At 34.2% G+C, this 23747-nt stretch overlaps 2 protein-coding genes across 2 annotated transcripts; both read left to right on the plus strand.

The window, feature by feature from the left end:
- The first annotated feature begins 1253 nt into the window (after window positions 1-1253).
- On the plus strand, window positions 1254-5100 carry LOC103046497 (GTPase IMAP family member 7). The gene is made up of 3 exons (XM_049469723.1): window positions 1254-1586; window positions 2221-2271; window positions 3431-5100. Exon 3 carries the CDS (start codon window positions 3433-3435, stop codon window positions 4378-4380), a length of 948 nt encoding a protein of 315 aa, XP_049325680.1. The 5' UTR covers window positions 1254-1586; window positions 2221-2271; window positions 3431-3432; the 3' UTR covers window positions 4381-5100.
- Window positions 5101-7160: 2060 nt separating this feature from the next.
- LOC111197469 (GTPase IMAP family member 5-like) lies at window positions 7161-13169 on the plus strand. Its single transcript, XM_049469724.1, has 2 exons — window positions 7161-7473; window positions 12074-13169. Coding segments are annotated over exons 1-2 (900 nt in total). The 5' UTR covers window positions 7161-7472; the 3' UTR covers window positions 12973-13169.
- The last annotated feature ends 10578 nt before the right edge of the window (window positions 13170-23747 follow it).

The raw sequence follows: 23747 nt of genomic DNA on the forward strand, positions 1-23747 counted from the left end.
CAGTTACACAGTTCATTCATCTACTAAACATCGTAAAGTAAGTACCATAATGTCAAAATCTCTTTTATTTTTTAGGGACTTTTAATGACAGTAGAGATAATACACAATAAAACAATTGGACATCATTAAATGCTCCTTGCTTTTCATAACTGTTGCTGTTTTACAAGGGTTTTAAAAGGCTTTTGGAGCAGTTGGACAAGGAAAAACATTGATTTTAACTATTAATTTAATGTAAAACTGTGTAGTATTTTAGATATTTTCTGAACAACAGCAAGTTTAATTGAACTGTATTTCTGCTAAATAGATTTTTTCTTTTCCCAAAGCTGGATGAATAAAAGCTTTTGCTTATTATCTGAAGACATATATAACTGAGCTTCAGAATGTTTTAGAGCTGTTTATTTTACTAATAATTAGATAGCTTACAGTTGTTGTTACATTGTTTGGTTTTTAATGGTTTTTAATGGTTTTATCATCAATTTATAGAAGTGTTTCATAAAATTGTTTGATGAAATGCTTTCATGAGTATTTCTATAGAGTGATTGAAAAGGCTGTTTTATTTGTTTATCTATTTGTTAACTGGAAAGAAAAATAAAACAATAATATGCAATATGTGGTTGCTACATTCATTCAGGCTTTAAAAAACTACAGTACTGTAAGTAATCCAAAGTAATCAGATTACGTTACAAATTACATTTTGAGTGATGTAATCAGTAATCTGTAAGGGATTACATTTTAAAAGTAACCTTCCCAACCCTGATTACAGTATGTTTATTACAGAAGAGATTAAAATTACTAAAATAGTTTGATAATACTCAAATCAACCTTTTGTGCTGTACACACTGCAAAAAACTAAATCTTAAATGAAATTTTCTAAATTTAAGGCAATAAATCTTATTTTCTTCTCTAATAAGACTTTTAGTTTATCTTACTAAGCATTGTGTGTAAGTGTTAGATTATTTTAATCATTCTTACTGAGAATTTGTACCTTATTTTAAGTAATTTGAACTCAAAATAAGCAAAATCAAGCAGAAATCAAGTTATTCTGATTCTCGTGTCCAAATACAGTGACTTTTTTTTGCTTGATTTAAGTGTTTCTTCACTCATTTTGAGACTTTGCCGTTGCTTTTTGTAAGAAATCTTACTAAGAAAAAATGTGCTCACCCCATTGGCAGATATTTATGCTTAATATACATATATTTGTAATATATATGATTTGCATATATTTTGTCTAGTTTTTGCCAATGGATTTTTTTGCAGTGCACATCACTACAGTGAACACAAACATACTAGTGAGTGCAACTATATTAGAGATACAGTGAGCTATTCATATAATTTCATATATGAATTTACCTGCTGATTTACTTTTGATTATATAATATTTTTGTTCAGAACTGGCTTTTAAGACATGATGTCAGGAGAATCAGGTAAGTACATATTTCTAAAATGATCCTAAATACTAGGCACACAAGCTCATTCACCAATTCAATGTATTTTATTGTATTCTGTGCTTTAATTGTACATTTTAATATCTGTATGAATACGAATACCAGATCCCCTACTTGGCAATGAAGAAGATCCGTCATCAGGTGAGGTTTGATTATTGATATGCTGTGTAATTTAAACATTCTCTTATTTTTTGAGAAAGAAAATAAAATCTGATACATGAAAATTTCCACAAAAATATTTGCTTTTGTTAATTTTGTAAAAATTAGACAGAAAGTGATGAGCAAGTAAATTAAGCATAAATATTATATTATAATGTTATAGCCGATGTACTGTATGTTGATTTATATTGAATATTACTTATTTTTTCTCATCCTGTAGTTCTGACACTATATATATAAGCTCTCTGTGTATTTGGTTTGCTATTTATTTATTATTTATTAATAATAATTTATTATTTATATGGCATTTAAAGGGCCACCATGAACCTTACCATTAAAACCACCATTCTGCCCATTACAAGCTCCCAAATGATTCTTTCTGCAACAATTAAGTTTAAAACCGTTGTGTATACACTAAGTTGCAGTGTTACTATACTGTGAATGAATTGCATGCATGCTTCAGTCAAGTTCAACTTTAATTTAAATTACAGAACTCTATGTTAACACAAAGACTTACCAAGATACCAAGAGTTAGTAATACCAAGCGTAATTGTCTTCAAAATATTTCTTTATAATCTGTAACATTTCTGTTAAATATTTTCTCTGTTATCACCAGAGTCTCCTTCTGAGGTGTCAAACATACTGTCATTCTCTCCATCTACTGATGGTAAGCATGTAATATTTGTCAGAACAAAACAAGTTTTATTTCTTATTGTTTTTCTGCCTTAAAACTAATCATATTATGACTGCCCACATTACATATGAGTGTTTTTATTTTTATAAAATAGCTTTTTTCAGATTTTTGTCAAATTTGGTACTGATGCCCTAAATAGAGGCTGTGGGTAAAAATCTTGTTTAAAATCTTAATTTTAGTCAACATGGTATATCTCTGTCCTTGCAGCCTTGGAATGTTAGCCTTGTAAAGTTATGTATGAAAGTATGCAGATGACTCTGTCCAATATTTTAAATACAAATTCATCCAGATTAGCCAATTTAAATTGTTCAAAATCAATTAACAATCATTTTATTCAGTCCACAGTTTAAGTTAGATAGCAGATTCATATGCTTCGGTATTAGACTCTCAAATCTCAACAAATGTGTTTCTCTTCATTACTCTTTTTCTTCCTAAAAAAATATGATACTGTCATGGTGTGCACAGAATACAAACACTCGCGGATACAGTAAAATGGATTATTTATTAAAAAGAAGGGCAGAGAAACGGGTAGTCGAACAGAAACAATCAGAGCACCGGTAAACAGAAGCCACATAGGAAAAACCATACCATGAGTGGAAAACAGTCCAGAGTTCAAACATGAGGAAGCCAGCATCAAAGATAATCCAATAATCGAAAAACGTGAAACAGTCCAGGTCATACACAGAAAAATCCACAATCAGAAATCGAGAAAACAAAAGCAAGGTCATAATCAGAAAGGTAAAGCTTTGTAAAGTGGTAGAAAACAGGCAATACGCTGCACCAGTTTAATCGTGAAGCGTCCTTAAATACCCTGGGGTAATCAATACTCCTTGCGGAAGCAGGTGAGGTGTCACGTGCGTGGGTTTGTGCGTGATGTCAGCGTGTGGTGCATTCTGGGTAGTGTAGTTGTTAGGATGTAAACCTCCGTTGGAGCTCAGTGTGGAAGGAGCAGGAGTGCCTACAGCAACAGACGTGACAAATACAGACTAAACTGTGAGGAATCTCTTTAAATTGTGCATTGTGCCTCATTGGTCTCAAACTTGGTGCTGTAACAGTGACAGTACTCATAATTAGTAGTAATCTTTGCATACATTTTTTAAGTAAAATAATGTGAAACGTTTTATATTTGTAGAAATGGATGAATCTACTGTGAGGATTGTGCTGCTGGGTAAAACTGGATCGGGGAAAAGTGCAACAGGAAACTCCATCCTGGGCAGAGAGGCTTTTACAGCGCAGTGCTCTCCTGAGTCAACCACTAAGATCTGTAGAAAGGAAAATAATGAAGAGAATGGCCGACTGATATCAGTGATTGATACTCCTGGACTCTGTGACACGTCGATGTCTCCTGAAGAAGTGAAACGTGAAATAGAAAAGTGCGTCTACATGTCTGTTCCTGGTCCTCATGTGTTTCTGCTGGTGATCAGACTCGGGGTGAAGATCACAGAGGAAGAGCAGAACACTGTGAAGTGGATTCAGAAGAACTTTGGAGAAGATGCTTCTAGGTACACCATCATAGTGTTCACTTTCAGAGACAGCGTGAAAGGAACGACTGTACAAGAATATATACACGCCAGCAAATATCTCAGAAACCTGATTGACAGCTGTGGAGACAGATACACCTTCCTCAACAACGAGGATCCTGACGACCGCACTCAGGTTGATGAACTGCTGAAAAAGATTCAGGAGCTGATACAGAAGAACGGTGGAAAGTCCTACACTAACGCCATGTATGAAGAGGCTCAGGAGAAGATCAGACAGGAAGAAGAGAGAGTGAGACAGGAAGAAGAAAGGCAAAAAGAGGAAGAGAAGCAAAGGATCATTGAGGAATACGAGAGGATAAAGAATAGGTGGAAAGCGCAGTTGAAGTCAGATTTACAAAAAATGGTAAATGAATGTTTTAATTGTTGGCCCAAAAGCGTATTTGGTATAGTAAAAGCAGTGATGATTGGCGTACCAGTGTTCCTTCTAGGAGCATCTTTCTTGATTGTCACAAGCCCGATAATTTTTGCAGTTTGGGCTTTCAGAAAAATAAGAAACAAATTAAAGACTGAAGCCGAATATATACATATTGCCAATGATTAAATGAGTTAAAGCCCCACTAGGCAGTATTTCCTTGATTTATTTTATCTTTTTAAAGAAGTGAATTTACAGCTTGAAACTCACTGCAGCGCTGCATTGAGGTGTAATAGGAGGAATAGCGGTGCTCTCGTGTCTGTGCCGGAGCTCCTCTGAGTTTTCTGAGTAAGTTTTCAGAGGCGGCCGCGACCAACGCTCGCGAGAACTGCGGCCTGCTTTCCGACCTTTAGTTCTAACAGTTCTACAAGGGCTACTGGTTCATTCTTTACGAACTAACATACAGACACTCTGCACTCCAGCAGAAGCTGGAAAGAGACCGGATATGTCTGTGAAAGCCAGAAAACGAGAAAGAGAAACTAATCCGCCTGAAACATTTATTACACTCTACAACTGTAGGGGGAGCCCACAAGCACAAAATCTCAATCCTACCTAGTGGAGTTTTAATTACATCATCAGTTATCCAGCAATATAATTAATCTTGCTTCCAATGAGTGCAAACACCATCTATTCTATTATCTTTAACTGTTCATAGGTGTATCAGTTAAATGTTTTATTATATGTGTTTTATTTCCAGTGTAACAGTTGTTATGTTAGGTAAAATAAATATAAATGTAAGGATATGAGGAACACTATTGAAAATGTTTCATTCTGTGATTAATATATTAACAAAGAAATCATTATTGTACATTATTCAGATTTCATGTGTGATTTGTATTTGCTCCATTTAAAATAAAGTGTAAACATTAGGATGTATTGAAACAAGAGTTTCAAATTTATTTTACAATATGATGTTTTGATCTTTTGTGTGGTGGTATAATTCATAAAATAAACAATACAAAGTGTAAAGTTAGCCATTATTTTATGAAACATATAATTATCTGGAATTGGAATTAAAGGGAATGAAATACAGAATCATAATAATAGTAGACAATGTAAAAAATAATATTGTCTATAAAATATAATAATAGAAAATATGTGAAAGGTATAGCATAATTTTTCTATATAAAGAGTCAGATGATGCAGAACTAGTGGATCATCTGGAATTTTCCATCGCCAAGTTCCTCTTTTTGATTACTGGATACTTTCATTGGTTTGTGGGCAAAACTCGTGTTTTGGCCAACAGTCTTTGATGTCAAGCAGTCTGTACCTCATTTGCAACATGTTAAAACTTTTTCTAATATTTTTAAATTATACATAATAATTGAAAGTGAAGTAAAGTTATAGGTGGAAGCATCACATTATAGAATGAATCAGTCATGTAACCGCACACGCCGCACAGGGAGCGGATAGTTCCACACCTGCAGTGAAACCGGCCACATTAGACCCAGCTTAACCCAAACCCCAGACCACTGATTTAAGTACTTAGGACCACCCCCACACAGCAAAAACAGGAGTTGAAATTTCAGAGTTAAAGAGCTGAGAGTTGATTTTCACTCTCAAAGTGTATTTCAATGGTGTTCAGTGTTGGAGTTATTTGACAGAGTTGAATATTTCAGTGTTAATCCCACTAAACCCAATAAATACTGCCCATCTCCACAGAGATTTAATTAAACTCCGCCCAGTTAAACATGTTATTTGCATAATGGGTGTGTCCCCCAGATCCTAACTTACCATCAGTGTGAAATCCTGTCCACCAGGGCGACCTTCCATTGGGTATTGTGTTATATATTGTTTAATGGTTGTTTGTCTAGCCAATATATTGTAGGCTATAAGAGCAAGTTACTGATTTAACTCCAAAGAGTGTGAACCTATATAAACCCTGAAAAAGAGTTAAAATCAGCTCTGTGGGAGTTAATTTAACACTTGCCTTTTTGCTGTGCAGAGTCCAAAACAGTTTTTACACTTTACCACACATCCGGAACTCATTGAGAAAATGCCCACGGGTCTGTAAAATTCTAGTAGAAAACACCTTTAGTTATTAAATGCTGGATTTCAGAGGAGGGTAGAAGACTATAAGTAATGGCTAGAGATTGCAACCAAAAAAAAAAAGATCACACAAAAGAACAGCTAAAAAAATAAGATAAATAATCATTACAGTTCAGCATGTGTTTCTCTGTTAATCATAAAAGTTGTTTATGCTTTCTTCTTCATAAACAAATAATAAATAAAAAAGATAAATGTGCTTGTGGTGTAGAATAAGTTTTGTTACATCAGTTCACCACTAGAGAGAGACAAAGATTTTTTATTTAACTTTCACTTTTTTTGTCCTCTTTTTTGGGTCAGATAAAAATCTAAAAGCTGGATGGCCTAAAAGCGTGCTAGATTTGTAAAAATACATTTTAATAAACTTTTTACTGTTATTAGCATCATGATTTAACTGTATCTGTGTAAAAATGTTTTTAAAGGTTTTATAAACATTTTAATAAAGGAACCTCCAGCAGCAGAAATTTCTATTTTGTGTCACAACTCTTAAGGTGGGAAAATTAAGTCAACATGTTTTTAATTTTATATTTTATATAAAGAGTCACGTGATGCATTTTCTGGTGAGTTAACTAGTTAGATAGTGGCTAATTCTAAAGAATGTTATTTAGACCTATAAAAGTTTCCTGTATTCATAAGAAGGTCTGTTCTACACAGAACATCATTAGATAGACCCCTCTAATAGGACACCAATCTCTCACTTGGTTTATGTTGGGGAAAGTTGAAATATGCAAGAAAAAAAAGTGTTTAAAAACAAGAAAACCAGTTTAACAAGAAGCAAAGCCACCTGTTCATCATTCAGCCTCTGAAAACCAGTTTAGCTACATTCATATTCACCAGGGTAACATCGAGAACTTTTACTGGTCGACTAAAAAGTTTAGTTTTTAAAGAAAGTAGAGGATAATACACTGGATATTTACAGTACAGGTAATACAGGCTAATATACAGTAGCTTATACACTATATATTTTAGATTGGATTAGATTTTTGTGTTATATTTTATACTTTGTGAAGAAACAAACATTCCCCATGCCAGGAAAGAACCAATAAGAGCCCCATATTCTGTGGTAAAGGTGTGCTTTTTTTTGGAAGTAATCAACACCTGGACGGCTTCAGGTTACCTGAACAAGACTGATTCAGAGCCAGTTAAACGGTTTATTCTTCTACTAAACATCATAAAGTAAGTACCATAACGTAAAGATCTCTTTTTAAGGACTTTTAATGCTGGTAGAAATTAAACTGTTTAAAATATGAATGTATAATGTCATATTATTGTAGTTTTACTGTATTATTAATGGTATATGACAATTTAGTGCACAGATATAGAGACATAACATTAAAAATGCCTGTCTAATATTATGTCCTTTACATGATGTCCAGTGATGCCATTGGGTGTTGAGTAGATAACTTCGTTTGATTGTTATTTCAAGCCTAAATATGGCGTATTTACTAATCTTTACTAAATCAAGATGTTGAGATGATTCTGAAGAAACACACTAAAATATACGCACATATCTTCACTGTCTTGCAAAAAAACTCAATCTCCAAAAAATAGAATCTTTACAGATCTTTACAAAATGCCCTCTTAACTTTCAATTTTCAAGAGAAAATGTTTTATTCCAAGTAATTTTAGAGCATTTCGATTGGTCTATTTAATTTTTAAAATTCACATCATAAAGAAACATTGAAAAACTAGAAGAATAAAAAAAATAGGGATAGAAAGAATAGAATCTCCAATGAATACTGTATTGTAATATGTAGGTAATGACTTAAAGACTTTTGTACCATATCTACCAAAAATAAATGCAATTTAACATATATTTAATTACTAGTTGATAGGCTTTCTTCATTCTTCTATTAAGAAGTTCTTATAAAAAAATAATAATTTCTGTCAAAATCCAAGATTTTATGATTTTGAGAAAAATAAAGCTTGTTTTTAGGACGTCAGAAATTGAGGAGAACTTTACAAGCTCCACGCTAGGATCCTTTAAAATGACATCAATGTTAAATGTTTGCTATATTTTAATTTAAATACCTTTAAATACCTTTTTGTTTTAGCATATTTTGTGAAATTCCACAGGGCTCAATTTTAGGACCAATAAAATTGGTCTCAATTATGAGGTTAATGTTCTTTTAACAGTATCAGGGTCTTGTACATTAATAAATGCAATTTTTACAAGCAACTTACAACATTTCTTGACTTTTATCAAACTAGATCAATGGAAAATATCATTAATTAGTGTTAATATAGTCTTGGGGATCATCAAGATCTGTCTTATTATTGAATCATTAACACTGATCTTAACTGGGATGAGTGAGATCTTGCAGTTCTTTAAGTGTTGTTGGGTTCTTTTGGGATCTCCTGGATGAGTTCTTCATGTCCTTTTGGAGTAATTTTGTTCGGTCGGCCGGTCACTCCTGGGAAAGTTCACCACTGTTCCATGGTTTCACTGGAGTACCAAACCCTTAAAAACGATGTTTTAACGTTTTTCAAAATCTATTTCTTCAGCTTGAGAATATCATTAATTAGCGTTAATATAGTCTTTAAATATCTTAAACTAGATTTTACCCAAATATAAAAGTTAGACATGATAGCTACAGTGGAGCAATACACTGGGCCTGAATGTTAGATTAAAACAAAGCCTTTTATCTAATAGATTTAAGGTTAGCAATAAACTATAGACATCTCAGTTCCAGAATAGTAAAAGCTTGTCTTGTATAAAGGTGTTAAAGGTCTTGCGAGTGTCTTGTAGTTGTTTTAAGCCAAACCTCTCTCTTGAATCTTGAAGAATTGCTGCTACAAATCAGATTTTGAGCATCAGGTACATTAGGGCTGATCTGCAGATTGGGTTTGAGATTGAGTTTCACCTTATTTAAAAAGTACATTCTGTTCTTTACGCTGATCATGAGCACCAGAATAACAGTGTTTCCAGGAGCACCAGGTTCAAGGTTAATTCAAGGTCAGGTTTGATTGGCAGGATCACCTGTATCAGGAGCACTTGTGACCTGATGTATATCAGTTGTTATCAGTGGGTGAGAACATCACGCCTTGTTGAATTTAAAGAGATACGGGCGGGTTGACGATATCAAAATAAATAAAATAAAGTTTTCTTTCTGGTGAGAAACGGGTGGACTATGCCATACTATACTATACTAAAGGTATTTGCCCCCAACAATTTCTTTTATTTTTGCGTTTTTATTATACTTAAATTTTTCAGATTATCAAACAAGCTTTAATATATAAGACAAAATAACCTGTACAAATTTAAATAGCATTTTTCTATGATAATTTAATTTTTAAAAAATAAAAAACTATCCAAACCAATCTAGTTTTTGACCCCTAAATGGAATAACTTGGTTGTTTTACTCTTGGCTGCAACCACTGTAATCAATCTTTACTGATAACTGATTTCTCATCTCTGTGGAGGAATTTAGTTTCACTCTTCTTTACAGAATTATTTTAATTCAGATACATTGGAGGATTTACCAGCATAAACATCCTGATTAAGATCATCCACAACATCTCAATCAGACTTTAACTAGACCCTCCAAAACCTTCATTTAGTACTTTTTGAGCCAATCAGAAAGTGGACTTGTTTGTGTGCTTTAAGTCATTGTCCTGCTGCAGAAACCAAATACAGTCTCTTTCTTATTATTGAATCATTAACACTGATCTTAACTGAGGTGAGTGAGATCCTGCAGTTCTTTAAATGTTGTTCTGGGTTCTTTTGGGATCTCCTGGATGAGTTCTTCATGCCCTTTTGGAGTAATTTTGTTCGGCTGGTCACTCCTGGGAAGGTTCACCACTGTTCCATGTTTTCTTGGTTTTCTGGGTTTGTGGATAATAGTGAATCACTGTGGTTCTCTGGAGTCTCAAAGCTTTAGAAATGACTCTAAAAGTAATTTGTAACCTTTTTCAAGATTCATTTCTTTAGATCAGGGCATAATTTGTTGCTTTTTGAGATAATTTATCTTGCTTTATGTTGTCAAACAGGTTGTATTTAAATGAATTCTTGATTTCTTTACTTTTTTGGAAGTTTGGTTGAATTGATTATTTATATTACAAAAGATTCGAAATCTACATTTATGGTAAATAAAGGGAAGTGCTTTGTTCACACAAATACATGGTTTTCAGGGGAGAAGTCTGTATATAATATCCAGGACTTTAAAAGTAAATGTTTTTTAATGTTTTTTTTTTTTTTTAAGAATTACAGTTTTTGTTACTTAGGCGCCCCCCAGTGGCAAGACCTTTGGAATTACAAGGGTATTAAGTGCCAAGCAGTGCAGGGATCGGGCTTTCTCTAGGCTTGCTCCCCGACAAAGGAATTCTCTTCCAACTCTTCCCATATTTAAATCAAAATTTTCTCTCTTGCTTATGGTCTTTCTTCTGCTTAACATTCTAATATTCTGATTCACATATTGCAGTACTAGTACTGAGTAGGAGCTCCACTGTAAATGTTGTATTTGTATTGTTTGTGTGTTGAATATCTGTATCTTCTTTGTACTAATGATTATAAGCGTCTTTGGGTTTTTACAAAAGCGCTATATAAAAATAAAGTATTATTATTATTATTATTATTATTATTATTATTATTACAGTTTTTGTCTGCACAGATTTATGACATTGTTAGAGATACTAAAATAATGTTGTATGATGTGATTTTTTTGTGATAATAAAGCTGACATGGTTTGAACTTCCTCAAAGCAATTGGCAGAAAGAGAAAGAAAATAAGTGCAATAGGCGGAACTGGCCAATAATAAGGGCTGCATGTTTTATTAATGCTTTTATTGTGTTTTCTCTTCATTTTTGTTTTCAGTTTCTCTTTTTTAACTCTTATAACACAGTAATATATCAGACAGTCACATGCCCTGATCTCTTTTACTCCAGAAGACATATGGCTGCTCATAAATATCATCATTTAAAATGTAAAAGAAAGCAGAATTGTTATATTTTCCTGCAAATGATCATGTTTTGCTCAAAAATGTTTTAACTTATTTTTGAATGTATAGACTTTAAATATATTCACATCTAAGATATATTTTTAAAAATGTTTAAGCATAAGAATATTGATGATGGTTCATTACATGGTTTATTAATTATTACTTTGATAAAATACATGGAGAAACAGCATCAGGTGGATTTATTTGTTTTTTTGATAATCAATAATCACACCTATAAGATACATGTAGATTAACTTATTAAAAACCTGACACTCAGAGCAGCCTATACCTTTAAGCATTTTGAGGATCAGGACACACAACAATACAAAACTACAATATATACAAAAATGTAAACTTTTTTTTTTTTAGTCTATAAAAATTTAGTTTAGTGCAAAAGTAACTACTTAGTAAAAATGTGCAGGACAAACTATATAAAGTAGTGCGCACATCATAAATAGCTTTAGTTTGAGTAAAGCAGGTAGTTTCACACTGTTTTTTCTGTGGACACGTTTGAGTCTTTATTTACTGATATTATTTGATTACTGATGAAACATCATATAAATGTGTTTGAAGCACTAAAGGTAAATAATATTGGTTGGGGAAGGAGATTTTTCACTTTTTTATGTTTTTTTTCTCAATGGGTTTCTTGTAGATTTAGCTTTACTGCATCTATTTTTAGAAAGAGTAAGCTCCGCCCTTTCTAACCATATATGGATTATGTTAATGTGTGAAGGGATTCCTGAGTAATTAAGCTGAAAACACAAGATGCGATTTTTGATGGAAAATCCACCGAAGGGTTTTAAGGGTTAATATAATTTTAATTATCGTTTTTTTCACAGTGTCTGTGTTGAATATTGTACTGCTGGGAGAGAATGGAGCAGAACAGCGCTCTACAGGAAACTCCATCCTGGGCAGAGCGGCGTTTAGAGAAGATTTCTCCAGCGGTTCTCTGAACAGACAGTGTGAATCCGAGAGACAGGAGGGAACGGTGGACGGCAGGAGCGTCTCGGTGATCATCTCTCCAGGACTCTTAGACTCTTCAGTGTCTGAAGAAGATCTGAAGGCTGGATTAGATCAGTGCTCCTCCCTCCTGGCCTCGTCTCCCGGTCCTCACCTGTTCCTGCTGCTGATCAGGGTGGGGAACTTTATAGAGGATCAGAGGAACACTGTGAAGTGGATTCAGGAGAACTTCGGGGAGGACGCTCTGAACTCCACCATGGTGCTGTTCACCGGCGCTCTTCACCAGCCGCCGGAGGACTATCTGAAAAAGCACTCTGCTCTCAGGAAGCTGGTGCACAAGTGCAAGGCGGGGTTTCACGTCTTCAGAAACGACCCCGCCCACCTGCTGGAGAAGATGGAGGGAGCGGTGCAGCAGAACGGAGGAGAGCGCCGCAGGAAGGAGGTGTACGGGAGGAAAGATGGAGAGGAGGAGAAGAAGAAGAAGAACAGCGAGGGAAAAGCCGAGCTGATCATCAGGAGCGTAGGGAAGATGTTCGGGAAGCTGCTGCAGGTGATTCTGAAGGCTGTAATTATGGAAATCTGCGCGGTTTTCCGATCGGCTCTTCAGGGATTCGGAATCGGGCTGATTATTATCGTGGCTCTTTCTCTAACGGGGATTTTAACCCAGTCCTGGATCTGCTTCCTCCTGAAGCTGCTGATCTTCGGGATGAGCGGAGTCATCGGAGCACTGATTAGATTAAATTCAGAAAAAGAAATGAACAGACAGGCGTGGGACTGATTTTGCTCCATTTATATTATTTTTGGAGCATTTCTATTGGTCCATGCATGAAGAAATTCTGATACTACATCAACTCTTACTATTTGCTTTACAATCTCTTATGCTTTTACTCTTACACATTCCCTCTTAAGTCTTACACTCTCTCACGCTTTGTCTTACAATCTGTCTCTCCTACTGTCTAGCCCTACACTCTCTCATTTTTTACACTCTTTCTCTCTTATACTCGCTCTCTTACATTTTGTTGTACACTTTCTTTTATTCTCTTTTACACAGTCGTTTTCATGCTTTGTCTAAAACTGTCTCACACTCTTACACTCTCTTACTCTCTCTGTCACTTACACTCTCTTTCACACTCACTCTCTTACACTGTTTCTTACACACTCTCTCTCACTCTTTCTCTTTCACCAGTGTTCTCAAGTCTCACGCTTTGAGCGTGTGACACATGCACCTCAGCGAGTTCACACGCTCACATGCTCACACATGGTATTTCTCACACTTGCCAATCCACCGGCTGTATATTATAATGTACTCCCGTTGAGCCAATCAGAATATAGATCGCTCTGTTGTTAGGCAGACCTAGTCAAAGAGGGTGGCGTTTCAGCCAGAGTGTCAGGCACGAAGAACTGTCCGATTCAAAAGTTCTGAAACACGTAAGATCAACTCATGGATTCACATTATGATAAAAAGTGAGAGACAGAAAACATGGAAATACAAGCTTTTTGCACAATAGAGAATTCGGTACCACTTAAAAATAAGACTACCTTTATAAAGGGTTTATAAATGGTTTACAATTCGTTTATTAATGGTTATTAATTAGGTTGTAAATGCCTTAAAAATCATTAATAATCAGTTATAACACATACGTAGAAAGGGCTACAATATAGATGGCTGTCGGTTCCCTATTTGGCAAAAACAGGTCATTGTTGCTTTTTCTACATATGTGTTATAACTGATTATTAATTACAACCTAATTAGTAACCATTAATCAACTAATTGTGAATAATTTATAAACCCTTTATAAAGGTAGTCTTATTTTAAAGTGGTGCCGAGAATTCTTGTATATATTGAAAAAGTATTAAAAAGTATTAAAAAGTATTGAATAATTATAAATGGATACTGTACTATATGGACAAACAGATTGGGACACCTGATTGCATTGTGCATTATAACTCTGAAATCAAGGGTATTAAAAAGAGTTTACTGCTAATATTCTTGAAGGTTTTACTAATATATTCTTAATATTTCTAATTTAAAAGCTGATGTCCGTAAGTTTTGAGATTTAGGGGATTTAGTGCCTCTCTGGTGAGAATGGGTAATTGCACAGAGCATGTGGAAGAATCATTTTAAACTGGGCGGGTGTGATGAGGTCTCCTTCAGAGCGGATGAATCCGAATCCAGGTTATGTTCAGTCAGAGAGAGACAGAGAGAGAGAGAGAGAGAGAGAGAGAGCTCAGTCAGACACTTCACTCCTTCATTTCTTTGGTTTTACTATGAGTGAATGAGCTACTGAGCTCTGAGTTTCCTCTTCTGAAGTCTCCATTGCTCCACCAGCCGCTCGCGTTCAGTAAAACTGAGCCCGATCCTCTTTTAGAGGCGTCACGTGTGATGTAAGTACGTAAAGACGATGCGTTACATGACCAGAAGACCAAAAAGTGACACAACACCCCAGAATGAATTTTTAAAATGAATATATTGAATATATTATTAGGTTTAGCAGGGATGGTACATTCAGCACACTGATACCATTAAACACAATGTTTTATCCATATTCTTCTCCACTCAGAAATGCTTCTGCTTTCAGTTTTGAAACAAAATAACATAAACTTCCACTTTAAGATTATTTATCTTAAGAAATATCATAAGAAAAATTAACTTACTTTTAATTTTATTTGTACTTGTTTACTATAAAATATCTGTGAATGGAATACGACACTTTCAGTAGATAAAATAACTTAAGTAACTAAAGTCAAAATATGCTACTAATATGTTGAGTAATATTTAGTTATGCATAATATTCAGACCAAAACTATGCAAACGTGAAACTAAACTAAATATCACACTTTTAAAGCTAAGAATTCACTTTTTTACAGTGTTTATCCTTATTTTGTTGGAATGTGACTATCTGTAACTGTCTTTAACTGTCTGTAATTGGATGAATTTCCATTAGATTTGTGATTAGAGCATTGCTGTGAGGATTTGATTGCCTGCAGTGTTAACATAAGAGCATCAGTGCTCTAACCACTGTTGCAGCAGTTCAGGATATATAGTATCCTGTGTATATGAATGTGAGTTCTGTAATATTCATGTATCATTTAAGGTTTAAACTGTTTTTTTTTATTGTTATGAAGTTTGATCTGACTAATATAAAACACTTTAACACAATATTATTCTTTATAAACCACATATACAGTGTATCTAAATTAAGTTCTTTGTTTTCTGTATAACCAGTAGGGGGCAGTATAGACTAGATTGTAGTAAACAGCTCTTCAAAATCGAAAGTGAAACTAATGTCAGGACGTTTCAGAGAAGAACAAACCTTCGTGAATTTCTCCCTAGAAGTGATAATGGTCCACTTTGCCTTGAGCTGAATAAGTCAGTTGGAAATGAGTGAAAATAAAAGTTAGAAACAAAACTTCTTATAATATTAATAGTTTTATTTCTGTCTTATTTCTTTTGAAGCTCCTGCTCATCCCAAATCACCATCTCAGTTCAACAGGTTTAGATCAGGGGATCAATGTGGAGGAATACATTTTACTGTTTACTATGTCTTTCCATATGTGTCCCTTAATCATTCTCATGTCTTTAATATTAATCGACAATGTAGAAAATAAATTAAACAAAGAAATAAAGATAAACACTGATTGAGAAGGTGTGTCCAAACTTTTGACTGGTACTTTGTGTAGTTTTTTGGTATTAAAATGCAATATTATCAAACAAAATATCTGTGTTTATTATGTGTACAATAATTATTGGGTATATATGTTGCTTGACAGTTGTAGTCAGATGTTTTAGCAGTTTCCCATTTGATAAAATAGAACTACAATATTCCACCCCTTTAAACTGTTGATCATTTATTTTCTGTATATATTCAGCTCTGGAAAATATGAAGAGATCACTTCAGTTTCTGAATCAGTTTCTCTGATTTCCCGAATTACAAATAAAAATATTTTAGTCATTTAGAGCATTTATTTACAGAAAATGAGAAATGGCTGAAATAACAAAAAAAAAAAAAAGATGCAGACCTTTCAGACCTCAAATAATGCGAAGAAAACAAGTTCATATTCATAAAGTTTTAAGAGTTCAGAAATCAATATTTGGTGGAATAACCCTGGTTGGTTTTTAATCACAGTTTTTTTAATGCATCTTGGCATCATGTTCTCCTCCACCAGTCTTACACACTGCTTTTGGATAACTTTATGCTGCTTTACTCCTGGTGTAAAAATTCAAGCAGTTCAGTTTGGTGGTTTGATGGCTTGTGATCATCCATCTTCCTCTTGATTATATTCCAGAGGTTTTCAATTTGGTAAAATCAAAGAAACACAATTTTCAACTGGTCTCTAATTTTTTTCCAGAGCTGTATATATATATATATATATATATATATATATATATATATATATATATATATATATATATATATATATATATATATATATATATGTATTCATAAATGAGCTGCTGGAGCACCTTCACTGCGTGAACAAGCAGGTCAGTTTTCTCTGCTGATGAAAGTCTGACTGTTGATGTACCTGTTGAGGTTCAAACTCCAGAAATGTACCTGAACATCAGTGTAGATATATTCAGAAGATCTGCTGCTATTTAAACCAGGCAGGAGGAAGGAGTGAAAATTTACTGTTGGTGGGGTTTAAGATATCAATGAACACCACAATGTGTCTGGTGCAGAGTGTAAGAATGGGCCATATGTGTTTTTGAAAATGAATGGCAATGAATCAGAGGAGAAATGGAAAAAAGAGAGCTCACTTACCTGAAGGAGTTCATGACATTACGTTGTTGAGAATGTCTTAAGCAATTCTTAATTGATACTGATTAAGGCAATTTTCATCAATACCATAAACATGACTTAACAACTTAATGTTTATTACTAATGTAAGTACTGGCACTTTTGACTCTTATTGTGAAGTGTCATCGCTTCATGGTTACAAGATATTTTAAGATAACAAGCATTTAAATATTCTGTTGGAGGTTTCAGTTTTTACTGTAGTGTGTTCATGAGTTCATGAGTGTTCACCATACGGGAATGTTCTTGGTAGACGACGAGTACCTGACCATTAAAATCAAAACTATTTCTAAAGTCTTACTTTTAAAGGAAAGTGCCTAAAATGAGTTAAGCACTCACAAAATGTAGGTAGTTTACTGGTGTGGGGACTTGTAAAAATAATACAAAAATAAAGTAAAAATAATTGTGTGCACAGTGATTACCTACATATGTGTTTATTAATGTAATCTTGGGAATATGGAGTCATTTTAACTGTAGTTTTATAATGAATAACACACAATAGTCAGTGCAATCTTTTACACGCTTCAAAATGTGCATTATGATGCTCATTGCTATCTTACACCCCACTAACAGTCTATTTTCACTCCTTTCACTTGTATTGTTTAAATAGCAGCAGAGCTTCTGAATATATCTACACTGATGGGCGTGGTGTTCTGGAAATGAGGTGTGTTCAGGTACATTTCTCGAGTTTTATCTTGTTTATCTTGGTAACAGAAAACACAGGAGCTCCACTGACTGAATACAACCTAGACAGACGCCAACAGTCACACGTTCATCGCTATCTTGGCAACTTTTACATCAACAATAAACAGAATAGTAAATAAAATAACATTGCTGTTCCCGTAAATGAGCTGCTGGAGCTCCTTCACAGCGTCAACCAGCAGCTCAGTTTCCTCTGCTGAGAAGAGTTTGTTGGACACGTCCAGGAAGCTGCACCGTTACAATAGCAATCCACCAAAGTCAGAGCTCACCTGATCTACTCTTAAAGAGAATGATGAGCAAGAGACGCTCTGATTGGTTTATTTCATGTTACGCCCAAAATTAACCACACCCATCATTAATTAAGAGAATTAGTACATGACTTTTGCACGTTTTGAGCAGTGCAATGGATACTTTTCACATTGCTACGATAGCAAAGACACACTAAATCAATATGCACAGTGTCGTTTGACTAGATCAATAAAATAAAGCTCTAGAAATATGTACATAAATGGAAATGACAAACTGGGACTTCAAACACACAACCTGCAATTCACACTATGAATTTACAAATGAGTAATCCAAATATTATGTCTGGAGTGGTGTACTGCAATGCATGCTGAAAATCTGAATTTAATTACTTAAAGAAATAACAAATTACATCTTTCCACGCATTTGAAGCATAGCAAAAAGATCCAGACCTTTAAAATGTAAAATATGAAAGCGTTTTTTAGGAAATGTGAGTTACTGTGGTCTTAATTGTTAGTCCCAACATTAGAAGCTCGGTAAACAGTTCAGTGATTCTGTTTTCAATAAATATCTTTTCTACAGAGCTGAGGATTGTTCTGCTGGGAAGGACTGGATCAGGAAAGAGCTCAACAGGAAACAGCATCCTTAGAGAAAAGACATTTGAAGTGGCTTCTACCTGTCTGGGAGGAAATAAGGAAAGTTTAAGAGTTTGCAGCACTGTTAATGGAAGAAGAGTCTGGTTGATTGATACTCCAGGACTTTTTGATCCAGGCATGCCTAAGGGTGAAGAGCAAGTTCTGTTAGAAGAAGCTGTTGATCTGGTGTATCCTGGTCCTCATGTGTTTCTGCTGGTGATGAGGCTGGATGTGAGATTCACAGAGGTGGATATGAACACAGTGAAGTGGATTCTGCAGAACTTTGGAGAGGAGATCCAAAAACACACCATTTTGTTGTTCACTCATGGAAATGAGTTACAGGAGAAAACTATGGAAGAATACCTGTGTTTAAACGCAGAGCTGAAAAGGGTAGTGGAGAGTATGGCTGGTTATCATGTGTTTGAGAATGAAAATGAGGATGATGAGACCCAGGTCACAGAGCTGCTGGAGAAGATCAACAAGATGATGGATAAGAATGGAAACCAGGCGTACACACAAAAAACATATGAAACATACAAGAAAACAAGGACACAAGAACATACATACATGCAATATGTTAAACAGGCCAGACATGTAGGACTGGCAGCACTAGGCATCGCAGCTACAACCACACTTGTCCAACAAGGTTTTCCACTGGATTTAGCTGGGGTTGTAACCTGTGCAGGGGCACTAGCAATCGGAGCAATAGCATGGGTAAAGAAGTGGAGAAACAACAGAGGAGGAATGAAATAATAATAAAAACAGAAGCTAAAATAAGCTAATTTAGATATACAGTATAATATAGTCTGATCAGACTTATCATGTATACTATGTAAGTTTTGTACATGTTGCATTACACAGAAGATATTGATGATAGTTTTAGAGGACATAAACATTCTTGATTGTATCCAGTAACTGTATGTGTATATTGAAGTTGGCTATGATATAATGCTTACCTGTCATTTTTGTATTTGTTTTTGGTTTTCTTGATATTATGAACAGTTTTGTCAGATAGGGATTGAGCCTAGTCTTGGGCTACACAGCATTTTTAATAGAGATTTTCCCTGGATAGGAAAATACAGTCTAGGACTAGAATTAATCTCTGTACGGGAGACTGAGGCCCCGTCCACACAAAGCCGGATATTTTAAAAAATGTTTTCAGAAATATCTTTGTCCACACGAAAACGCCATACCACTCAAAAACGCTGAAATGATCAGGGATTCTCTAGACATTTGGGCGTTTTCTCGTCATTCCTCAGCAAAAACTACTACAGAGTTTTCAAAAATCTCCACCTTGGGAGGCGTTTTCGAAAAACCTCCGTTTTCAGTGACCGAAAACTCCATTTTTGTGTGGACGGAAGGCCAAAAACAGAGACAAAAAACTCAGTTTTCAAAAATACCCGGGTTCGTGTGGACGGGGCCTGAAGCTTAATCTTTTACCTTTAGTTTAATACATGGTGTTAATCATTATATAAATGTAAGAAGAGTCTATTTTAGAGTTTGATTGTTTGTATGTTTTGTTCATTTACTGTCATTAAAATTTCTTAAAACCTGAGATTATCATAAATTGTATACCATTGTCTTATTGCTCAATATTTTATTTAGTATTTGTGTTGCATTAAACAGTGTTGTGGTTAGAGTCACCACCTTCCTCATGGCCAGGGCTGGACTGGGAACTAAATTCAGACCTGAACCAGCTCACTACAATCACAGAAACTCCAAAGTAAAAAGAAAAAAAAACAGTTCTCTCCATCAGCCCTTGAATATGTGCATAAAGAAGTAGAACACAAGTAACTAAACGACCAAACATATACTATAGTACAGCCGGAGAACGGATAGACTCAAGAACAGGATACCATTATAGGCCATAGTGTACTTTCTTGTGTCATTTGTGTTTCCCCATTATTGTATTAGTAAACTTCTAGACTCTGTCAGAAACAAAGCCTTAATTTTCATGTTCGTCAGAAACCACTAAGCCTTGACACGTCTTACATCAAACTGCACAGTGTACTGTTGACAGCTCTCCTACAGATCACTAAAATAAAGTTTCTCTTTAGTAAGTTTTCTGGTTGTCAGTTTCAGTGATAAAAGAGTTCAGCAGGGGGAGCTATTTCTACAGTGTTAAACATTATGTACAAATATATGGTTAAATAGATCAACATAATCTTTTGGTGTTTATTTTCCCCTTTCAATGTTTAACATTCCTAAAATGTAAATATGATAATATGATAAACATATTTATACAATATTATTCTTTATTGAAATCACATGGACAGGCTTTTCCTCTGTTCTCTGTTGCTGTTTAATATAATAACCAGTAGGTGGCGGTATAGAGCTGGTTACTTTAAAGAATGCTTAAGAACTGAAAGTGAAAGTAATGTCAGATACTGTTAGAGAGGAACAGCCATTTACTGTACATCACTAGTTTATTACTATGTAATAAGATGCAATAAGTGTATAATAAGACTGTATTCTGTGGTTTATTCTGATTATTTGTATCAAGTATGTTTACTTTCGTTTTAGGTGTATATATTAGTAACACAGAAGCAGATTTTAAGATTTTATTGTTCCAGGGAAATATACAAATATATATAAATATATGTATTGAATATCTTTTTAGGAATACCAGTATTGCACATTCATAAGGTGCACTACAGCATGAATAGGTCTTTAAAAATGAAGCCTTCGTGTTGATTATTTAACCGTTATTAATTTTAAACATAAATTATGTAACTTAAAGTATATATTCAGAAATAATTCAACAATTTACATTACATTACATTACATTTGGCAGACGCTTTTGTCCAAAGCGACTTACAATAATGAAGTGCAAATAATAGAAGAGGTTAAGTTAAATTAGTTAAATTCAACTAATTTAATTCATTAATTTTTAATTTAGATAAAAAAAATGGTAACAGTAAAAAAAAAAAACAACACGAAAGCAAAATTTCATACAAAATTTCATAGATCTTGGATCTATTAGAAATCGAACTTTCCACTGATTTCGTAAACCAAACCAGCATTTCAGCAAAAAACCCTGTATCTACTGTGAAGCATGGTGGTGGAGGTATCCTGGTTTGGAGCTGATTTGCTGCAGCCGGGCCTGGAAAGCTTTCTATCATAAAGTCCAGTATAAAATCTACACTGTATCAGAGGGGGTATCGGAGGCGGAAACTGGATGTGGACTATGCAACATGACAACGACCCAAAAGATCACTGTCATGAAGCAAAATCATCAAGGAGTAGCTCAAAAGATTGAACTTGAGAGCTCTGGGATGAACAAATCAAAGTCTGGATCTTAATCATTTTGAGATGCTGTACACTAAAAAAAATGATGAGTAAAATTTATTTAAAAAAAGTTTTGCAACTTTCTGCATTTGCTTTTTTTAAGTAAATTTAATTTCAGATAAATATAAGTAACTTCAACTCGGTTTCAAGATTTAATGTTACACTTATTTAATGTTAGTAAATAAATGAACTGAACTTCAATCAATCCTTCAGTCAATCCTTTCTTTTAGCAAACTTTACTTAATATCTGCATACAATATTACCTAATTACAATTACTTAAGTTATACGGTATTACTAAAATTTAAATATTTTTAGTTAAAACACACATTCAAATATTTACATAATCTCAAAGATTTATTTTGTAAACAGACCAAAGTCTAAAAAAAAGTAAATTTTACTCATCATTCTTTTCAGTGTGAGATGATGTGTAGCACAAATAACCCCTTTAAACATCACACAGCTGAAAGAATTCTGCATGGAGGAGTAGAAAAAACAACTAATAGAGCATGCAATGTCCTAACCTTTCTCTAGTACTTCTGTTCTTTACTATTCACCTAATATGTTCATTTCTAAGTTCTTCTGTGCCCAGGTTATAAAGCCCTCAGGAATACAAAATATTATGTCCCGCCCATTAACAAACACAGTTTTTATATTAATTGATATTGCACTTTTTTTTAGAACTACAGGTTCAAGCCTCTTTTGAGTAAGCAGAAACACACATCTTACTGTTCCTAAACTAAAAAAAAAACAAAACAAAAAAACACAAAACTTTCTACAGATTGCAATAATTTATAAGGATATGTATGGGCCTTTTGTGTCTTTATATATTTGTATATATTTCTGAAGACTCTTAGTCTGTGGGATCTTCTGGTTCTTTTGGTGAAGCTTCTTGGGCCTCCTGCCCTCCATGGGTGCCTGGCATCTCCAGCCATGGAGGAGTAGGGAAATCTATGTCTTCCTGCAAAGGCTGATGTGTGTTGGGCTGTTCTCTCCTCTCCTGGGGTTCGGCAGAGTTTTGATCATTTGGAGGAGGAGGTGTGGCCATGATCACAATGAAAACCCTGAAGTTTAGAACAGGAACAGAAAAGATATGATTCTGTAATTGATGTGATTATTCAGTAATTATAACTAGACTAACCTGCCTACATTTAGTTGCTTGTATTTCAGGTCAACCATCTACTGAGATGTGAATTTTTAATGTTTTAAAAAATTGTGTCGTGTTTTCTTGCTGTGCGTCGAGAAACACACTGTATAATTTTTATATTTAAAGCTCTTTCTGGCCATAAGCTACCGTTCATCACAAAAATGCTTATTATTAATAATAACACAACTTATCAGACTTGCTCCAGTGATTGGATCACTTTTACAGAGGTACCAAGAACTTTTACAATAACTTTTAGTAAACTGTGAGAATCTGCTTTTAGCTACAGAGCAGCAGGAAGCTGGAATTCACTACAGGAAACTGTAGTTTACAGAAAACTCTAAAATTATTTTATACTCCTAGTCTCCAACCATGTTCAGACAGCCTGTCACTGTTATAGTTCATTTTAGGGGTTTTTGTTTTGTCATATTTCATTTTAGTTCATTTTTTATTTTGGTTTGTTTTAGCAGTTTTTAAAATTGTTTTTAGTTAATGCTTATTATATTTTTACTCTTAAATGTTCTCAGTTTTATTTATTAATCTGTAGTTGCATTCTTATCATTTTGATTACCTTTTATTTTGTTACCTATGATTTCATGATTCCTACTAAATTCTTATTTGTATCTTTTATCTATTATTTTTTATCTTCTTTTAAAATATATCTTATACATCTTATTAAAATGCTGGGTCTTTTTATTTATTTATTTGATAATCACTTCCCTGTGTATTGGCTGAGATACACTG

The sequence above is a fragment of the Astyanax mexicanus genome, chromosome 21 (assembly GCF_023375975.1).
Source record: "Astyanax mexicanus isolate ESR-SI-001 chromosome 21, AstMex3_surface, whole genome shotgun sequence".
Lineage (NCBI taxonomy): Eukaryota > Metazoa > Chordata > Actinopteri > Characiformes > Acestrorhamphidae > Astyanax > Astyanax mexicanus.

Bases quoted from the DNA above. Each gene is read 5' to 3' on its own strand.
- LOC103046497 (XM_049469723.1), top strand. From the start codon at position 3,433: ATGGATGAATCTACTGTGAGGATTGTGCTGCTGGGTAAAACTGGATCG.